Below are 8,451 nucleotides of genomic sequence, written 5' to 3' on the forward strand. Positions count from 1 at the left end.
TCACCCTTTTTACTAGCTATGGTCACGATTTTTTACCGTGACCATAGGCCTTTTTTTTGTAGTGGCAGGTAGCATGTGCAAAATTTTCTCTGTTCCTGCTCTCTCACTTATGGTTCTTATCTCTCTCTTTATGGTAAAATGTTATTAAATTTTTGCTTGGTAATTTTCTTAAATAAAAAATCTGAAGTCTAACCTAATTAAATGTGGTAAAAGAAGGTTGGAAAAATTAGAGAGAAATGGGCTAATAGCAAGAGAGAAGGGGCGTGATTTCAAGAAAACACAGTCAGCGTCATAATGACATGTTTATCTGCAATTAATCGCGGTTAATTACTTGTGGTTAAAAACATATCAGAGAGGGATGTGACGTTGAGATAATCTCGGCCTAGAGGCTAAGAGAGTGGGGCCGAGTTACTAGGGTAGCAAGCAAGAGGATTCGGGGCCTCTAGGAGTCATTTGCGGAATACTAGGTAGAAATTTGTTTCAGATAACTTTTACCGGCAGTAAAATAATTAATGGCTATAACTATTCTTAAAGAAGTAAATCATGAAGAGATAGCTAATATATAAATCTAGAAACACATTTACTTGAGTAGAAATTATTTTTACCACTGATTCTGAGATTTTCGGTTACTAGAATTTTTCTCGGTACACGCACAATCGTCACTAAAAGCGTTTTTGCGGCTCAAAAGTTTTTGGTGTGGTAACTAAACTAATGGTAAGATAGTATTTAATATCCATTAGTCAAATTTGACTTAGATGGATTAATTACTCTCATAAAGCCAAGTTTGACCTCGTAACTCTCTTTTTCTTTCTAATTTTCATTTTTTTCAACCAAAAAAAAAGTCTATTTACTAAAAATCTGGTTCTTACCATTACCGTAGTTAGCTCTGTCAAAAAGGTTGTCATTGGCAAATGATGGAACATGGGAGTGTTAAGAGTTTGTGGTGTGCTTTAAACTTGAAAACAAATGTCTAATGGAACTACACTATTGTTATCAGATGGAAGGAGGTTTGTAGAGTTAATAGTCTAAAATAATTCATTGATGGAATAAGGTTGAGGACTTTTATATGATAAATCTTTAACATGGACAGAGAGAAAAATCGTCAGATATATCAATGACACTATCAGATCCTACAGTGGGTTTAATACCTAGTGAAACCTTGAAAGGAGGAGATGAAAACTCCTTAACCTTCATGTTATGATCAACGATTTCATTAATTATGAAGCGGTTAGAACCTACATAAGAAACCTTAAGCCAATCACCAAGTTTAAGGCCATAGAAGGATGAAAAATTCCGAAAATCATTAACAATAATGGCTGTTCGGAGGCCTTTTTCAATCAGAACTTGCAACTCATTGCCAGCACAATCAGCAAACGTTAACAATGAAGCGAGCTCATCATGAAATCTCCTGTAAAAATTGCTTGAAAGCTCACCCATGTCCTGATAACAAATATTCGAAAATACAGTACAAGAAATAAGCATTTGATAAAAAAAATAACGTTCATAATAAATCTTGTTTAATAAATTTAAATGTTTGAAATAATAAACGATAGCATGAACTAAAATTCATACCATCTCAAAAGAAACCTCAAGAAAAAATAAACGCCCTTAAGTTGTATTAGGAATGAGAGCCATTAGTTGATAGCAGCTAAAGGAAAGATATGTTAAAAGGAATGAAAGTGCTAGAATGAGTTTGAAACTGGAGTATGTGATCAATGTACCATATGTAATATATAGAATACGGTTTAGGATATTTATGAGGAGTATAAACAAACAAAAAATTAATTAAATTAAATCATGATTGATTCAAAAAGGATATAAGGATTCTAAGTTAAATTAGATGTATGGAAGAAGTAAAAATAACACTGAACAATTTAGTTAAACGAAGTGCATAGCTGAACATTTAAACAAAATAAAGACAATAGTTGGTTAGAGGCGAATGAATCATTAGTATCCTGACTGGTGACAGAAAATGATGAGAGATGTGGCAGATGAGTTTTGTGTATAATTGGAGATAATGATTTTTCTAAGGAAGCAATGTATAAAAAAAAAAAAATAACACATCATGCATGACCCGTAAGATGAGATTTGAAAGTTCAAAATAAATAGAATGTATTAATGCATGCATGATTTCACATAACATAAGAATATTGTATAAATTTGAATGTCATGAAGAATAACATGACGAATGGAACCCATATGAAGGACTTATGGATTTGCATGTCAACAACATAGGCACCTTATCTCAGAACTTTGATGGGTTGAAATTTTACTAATTTAAAAGGCTCAATTAGAAAAATAATGTTTAATTTTTATATTAATAATTATATGATATCTATTAATATTAATATTTTTTAATATATATTTAAATAATATAATAGATACTAATTAATTAATAAATTAAAAAATAAATTAATTTATTATAAAAAATTATTAAAAATTTTTTATATAATTATTTAATTATAAATTCACGGATTGAATCAATGATCAATGACCAGCAGTCTATGGTGCTGCACTGCTGCCTAGGCAGACAGTAGTTGAACCCAGTCCCGCACCCAAAACGAAAAATAAAAATTAAAAACAGAAAGGATAAGGGAGAAAGTTCGGGCTCCCTGCAGTCGTGCCGTCGACCAACGACAACGAGATTGTGGTGTTGAATGGAGAAGGCTAGCAACAGTCTTGTTACCCACATGAACACCACACTCTCTTTACCACTTCATTCTCACCTTTTATCAGCAGTTTCTTCTCACCAAACCTTCTCACATCTCGCCCACAAAAGCTGCCTCCCACTTCGAGCTTCGCCTCCTTCTCTTTATTATTCCACCCGCGGCCCACCTTCCCTCAGTTGCGCAAATCCCGATGGTAATCTTCCCAGTTTCGATTGATGAAATTCCTTAACTTTTAATTTGCATCCATTTATATGCTCTTACATTTGTTTCATGTATGTGATTTTTGGCGTTAGATAAAGTTTTTGTCCCAAAGGGTTTTTCTAGGAGAGGATTTTTAACTATGTATTGAATATATTCCGATTTTTTATGAAAGTCAGTGGATGTTTTTATCTGTTTCTTTATTTGTCTCAGAATTTATTTATGCAAAAATGCTACGGGCGCACCAAAAATCAGCAACCATAAGTTTGTTCATAAATACATGACTTGTTTAACTCATTTCAATATGTATTTTATATTCTAACATGTATTTTACAAGTCACCGATTTTGTGACTAATTGTTTGTGTTCTTCCAGAATGTTGTTATTTATGTAGAGTCCTTTTCAGTTTTGAGTTTTGGAAAGCACTGATATGGCTGTTTTAGTTTTTTAGTTTGGAGATTGTACTCTAATTAGTATTTCTTCCCTCTTAGAGGGTCAAGAGTTTGTTAATTATGAAAAAAAGGGTAAAAGAACCACGACACACCAGATGAGCAACATGTCCTTGTCTTCGACAGGTGTCAGGGTCTAACAGACACTCGTATGACAGACAGTATGACACCTTATTTAACCAATAGTTTTTCTCTTTAAAATTCCCTACACTTCAAACATGACTTAGATATAGTGTTAATAGGATTCAAAAAACTAATATTGGTTGTTTGAAAAATTTGGTGTGTCTGCCTGTGTTCTATTGTATTGTGTTGGTGTCCGTGTCAATGTCAATACTCCATAGGGAGTAAGTGCTTCAACAGTTTTATAAGATGCTGAAGAAACTCACACTGCTATACTGTGGCACATTTTCAAGCATATTAGGTTTAATTAGTTAGGGATAATGATTAACAAGACTAAAATACGATAATTCTTTCATGCTCGGTGTGCATAAAAGTGGTGCATATATATAATTTCTCTGAATAAGTGGTAGAATGGGTCTTGTTTGTTGGGAGCTAATGTGCTAATGCTGCATTATTCTTCTCCTATTTTTTGGATGCTACCTTAGCTACAGGGAGTAAGGTGGGTGCTGTGGATTCATCTCTTGCAGTAAAGGTGAGATGATATTCATTCTTGTTGAATTCAGTAGGAACTAGAGCTGACTTGAAAAAAAAAAAAGAAATTTATTGATCATTAAAACTTGTGTGAAAGAAATAACAAAATTACATGAGTTACGAAAGCAGATTCTCTCTATCGGATACTGGTGATGGAATAGGGTTGAAGGAAAGGGATTAGCTTGCTATATAGAAGATAAGAGGGATTGAGTAATCGGAGCAGCTATGCTTCTCCAAAGCTGATTCCATTAATTTCATCCTATTACAATATTCTACTCACACCCTCATATCCTGATGCACTTCGTCTTATGTTAACACTTCTGCTTAAGGGGCATGTAGTTCGTGGAATGTTTTCACCTTCCTAGGATGTGAATCTTACATTGAAAAATCATTTTGATGTAAATATAACTTATTTAACTTCATCACAGTTGCCTTTTCTCTGTTATTTAACAATGCCACTCAGCACCAGTTGTTGAAGTTTGTTAGGAATTAGTTGAGCACTGGTTAGTGGTAGTAAGCAAGTTTTAAGTTAGCTGATATTTCTTACAATGTCTATAGTTTCTGTAATTGTGTTGATTCATTTCATACAATCCCCCGTTTCCATTCCCTGTGATTGCTCTCAACTCCCTCTGTCATTCCAATTCACCAATCTGTTCTTATCCCCTTAGTTGGGATCAGCTTCATAAAATACTGGTATATAGGAAATTTTCTACTGGCTTAAACTTGAAAGTACTCTTTTTTTCTCTTTGTTGTGGATGGATATACACATTTTAACAAAGTTTTGATTCAGAAACAAGCAGCAGATGTATCCCCCGAGCTAAAAGGGACTTCTATTTTTCTGGTTGGTAAGAATGGCTTATAATGCAATTAATTGCTTTGAAAGTTTGTTGCTTATTATGACGCCATTAACTTTGTGTGTCTACTATTTGATAAAGGCATGCAAAATTCCCTGAAAACCAGTTTAGGAAAGATGCTAGCTGATATGTTACGATATTATTATTTTGACAGGTACCTTTCTACTTTCTGATAAAAGTTTTAAAGAATTAAACGTAGCTCCAAAATGTTACCTAAACTTGATATTTTATTTACTCTATTCAGTGATAGTTTGGTTGAAGAAGCTGTTGGTGGTGCACCTGCTGCAAAATCCTTTAGAGAGAAAGATGAAATGGCCTTACATGAATCTGAGGTGATTGTATTAGACTTGTTTAAAGGTTACGTGCGTTTAATTGGATACCTGCTAAACTGTTACCAAGTTTCTATTGTTAATGATCTATGCATCAGAACATTGTGTCCCTTAACAAAGCTAACTCTTGAAATTAACAAGGTTTACATGCATCCTAAAATCCGCTTCTGACTTCTAAGTTGATAAGTTTGAATATAAGTTACTTATGATTCACATGTCAAATGGTCCAGAGTTGTTCAATCAGAATATGAGGTACTTATGATTCACATGTCAAATGGCTCAGACTGAAGTGTTGAAGCAATTGTCATCTATGGGCCGACTAGTAGTTTGTGCTGGCAACGGTGCAGTTCAAAGTTCAACTAATCTGTATGGATTTCTAATTCCTGGCCAGATCTTTTTTTTTGTCCTTTAATGTTTTTGCTGGAGTTTGGAGTTTGTTTTTCTTGAATATTTAAAAATATGTTAATCACCAAAAGGGATTTAAGTATAAATGGGCTAAGTACAAACATGATTCATAGTTGGGTGCAATGGCATCATGGGAGAAGGCTATAGGCTGCATTTGGTTATTGTCAAAGGATAGTGGGGACCATGACATGTAGGGATAAAAGACATTTGGTCGCACTAGCTCTTAAACCAAATTATATCACAGTTTATGTAGTCATAATGTAACTTGGGTCGTCTCGTGAAGTAAGGGTGTATTGTAGTTGATTGGATTTAAAAAGTTGTTTGATTTTGTGCAAGAAAATATAAGACAATTTTAAGTAAGATTGAAAAGAAAATAAAGTTAAAGATAGTTCAAGAATTGGAAATTCTATCGTGAGGATTCTTATTGGTTGGATAGCTTATTCTCAACTTGACATTTCAACAAACATGGGCATGCATAAATCAATTCTCTATAATTATAATCTCTTGATTTTTTCGTCAAGTCTAAACTAGCAATTAGCAATCAAGAATCAAAATGAAAGTTTTAGAGTTTGAGTTTTCCTTTCAATGACTCCAAATTTGCTCCAATTCGATCATTGTAGCCCCTTGTAATGATCTTATCTTAACTATGTGTATGTATTTCAATGTAAACAAAAAACATGCTAGTGGTACTAGTTGGATATTAAGACCAAATACTTTTAAAATAAAGGCAAAATTCATATAATTTATCAATTATCACAATTTGCGGACAAAATATAGAATCAAATAAAATTTCATGAAAAGTGGGAGAATATAACTCAAAATCTAAAAATAAATACAATTATAATTAAAAAATTTGAGTTCTATTACCAGGACATGGGATAGAGAGTGAGAAAAATGTGTTCCACGAGACCACCACCATGTGAAAGATTGGGATTGAGAGGGAGGAATTGATTAATAAAATTGTATTACCAACATGCCTTCGTTTCTTTTTAAATATTTTTCCACTTTACCTTTCAAAATATTCTGATTTTAAGCTTTGTCTATTATAACCAAATATGATTTAGACACAATTTTGTCCTATCCCCACCGTCCTGGAATTGAAACCAAGTGTAGCTTTGTTGTATGCCTTCCCCATGTTCGACTAATCTTGTTCTTGTTTATTCTGTCAAAAAGCTAGTTTTTCATTTTTCCACTTGCTGTTACCTTGATATAGGGCACTTCTGAGACACGGGATTTCCTTGTGGATAGATGTTCCGCTAGACATCATGGCTAGGGATGTATGTGAAGCATCATCATCAGGATCTTACCCTGAGGTTGTTCTTTACTCTTAACTTTACAAGCTAAAACTTTCAGTAAATCTTATTGTTTTCACGAACCATATAGGTAACAGATCAACTAGCTGCATTATACAACAAATACAGGGATGGATATGCTACAGCTGATGCAATTATTTCAGTTCAAAGTACGTAGTGACCTTCCTGGTTGGTAGTATTTTGAGTTTTCTCCCAGCAGAGAGAGAGGTGTTGAAGAACTGATATATGGTTTACGAAGTTTGTCTCCAATATTGATGGCTTCTATGTTTTTGCAGAAGTTGCTTCTAGGTTGGGGTGTGATAATTTTGATGACATTACAATTGAAGAGATGACATTAGAGGTTAACCTTTTCGTTAAAGGAGCAAATATCCATTTTTCATCTCGAAAGATTACAATTTTGACAAAATGAATGCTAAAGAATGTAAATGACAAAATGAACAAAATGGACAAAATGAACCAAACATTTAGTTATTTTACTTATTCAAGTTTGATTCATTTTGTCAAAATCATATCTTTTGAAGTGCAAAATGACTTTTACTCTGGTTAAAGAATACAAAACTAATTTGAAGCACAGTTGTACCTATAATACCAAAACGATACTTGAAAGATTATGCAGCCGACAAAATAGATCCCAGAAGAAAGAAAGTCTCCTGTCTTGTTTGAAAGAGTATGAATGTTTGACAAAATGGTCATGGTTGGATATTATGCTTCTTCACAACCGCCGTGATTTTATTCATGGTTAGACCATTTTGTCAAACATCTATAATCTTTCTGATGCCACGGGTATTGAATTAGTGTTCGCCACCATTTTTAAACTATCCAAATTGACTTAATGCTGCTATGTTTTGGTTGATTAGTATTATAATTCTCAATATCTCATTAATTTTAGGCGCTAAGGGAGATCCAGAAGTTGACTAGAGTGAAGAAGATGCTTGAAGAGGCTGCAAGACCGTTCTAATTAAACATGGCTTGTTTCATGTCTTATCTTGAAATTACTTTCGATAAGTTGTTTTACTCTGAAATATGTACCAAAGGATTTGTTACTATATATAGCTTCACACTATGAGAGTGGCGGATCATTACATAACAAACCTTTAGTAGTGATTATGCTCTTTTAAACAGTTGCACAAACACGACAAGCAAGCTTGGAAAATTCCAAAATGCTCGAGAAAATTTGGAAATAACAACACCTCCCAAATCGAGTAAACACCCAATATTTTTATTATGATGGTTATTTGAAACTGGGTTGTTTTTGGGCCTGAATATGTGGTCAAGACTTCTTAAGGGCGTTGTCCGACTTGTACTGGAGTAGAGGTGCCGCCGTCTGAATTCCTCATGAGGAGGTAGGGACGGTACCTGTAAGAGACTCCGATGTTTAAGTTAGCAAGGGTTTTAAGTATGTTTTTAGTTTATTGGGATTTGAATATATCTGAGAGGTGTCAGTGTATTTATAATAGAATAGTTAATCACTTTTTTTAGTAGTTCCACATTTATTGGTGGGTAATGGTACCTTTTATTTTGGAAGTATGTTACGATCATCTTCCTAAATGAAATAGAGATAGTACGAGAGATTTGGAAAAGGTA

General features: G+C 33.7%; 1 protein-coding gene across 1 annotated transcript; it reads left to right on the forward strand.

The window, feature by feature from the left end:
• Positions 1 to 2,506: 2,506 nt before the first annotated feature.
• LOC130961973 (probable inactive shikimate kinase like 1, chloroplastic) lies at positions 2,507 to 7,958 on the forward strand. Its single transcript, XM_057888026.1, has 10 exons — positions 2,507 to 2,862; positions 3,921 to 3,967; positions 4,757 to 4,811; positions 4,902 to 4,974; positions 5,065 to 5,152; positions 5,433 to 5,515; positions 6,768 to 6,867; positions 6,938 to 7,016; positions 7,143 to 7,207; positions 7,757 to 7,958. Exons 1-10 carry the CDS (start codon positions 2,658 to 2,660, stop codon positions 7,823 to 7,825), a joined length of 864 nt encoding a protein of 287 aa, XP_057744009.1. The 5' UTR covers positions 2,507 to 2,657; the 3' UTR covers positions 7,826 to 7,958.
• The last annotated feature ends 493 nt before the right edge of the window (positions 7,959 to 8,451 follow it).

The sequence above is a fragment of the Arachis stenosperma genome, chromosome 2 (assembly GCF_014773155.1).
Source record: "Arachis stenosperma cultivar V10309 chromosome 2, arast.V10309.gnm1.PFL2, whole genome shotgun sequence".
Lineage (NCBI taxonomy): Eukaryota > Viridiplantae > Streptophyta > Magnoliopsida > Fabales > Fabaceae > Arachis > Arachis stenosperma.

Excerpts from the sequence above, each read along its gene's own strand:
- LOC130961973 (XM_057888026.1), top strand. The coding sequence starts at position 2,658 with ATGGAGAAGGCTAGCAACAGTCTTGTTACCCACATGAACACCACACTC. Across the intron at positions 2,863-3,920 it reads CAGTTGCGCAAATCCCGATG|CTACAGGGAGTAAGGTGGGT; the intron begins GTAATCTTCCCA and ends ATGCTACCTTAG. Across the intron at positions 7,017-7,142 it reads TGCAATTATTTCAGTTCAAA|AAGTTGCTTCTAGGTTGGGG; the intron begins GTACGTAGTGAC and ends ATGTTTTTGCAG.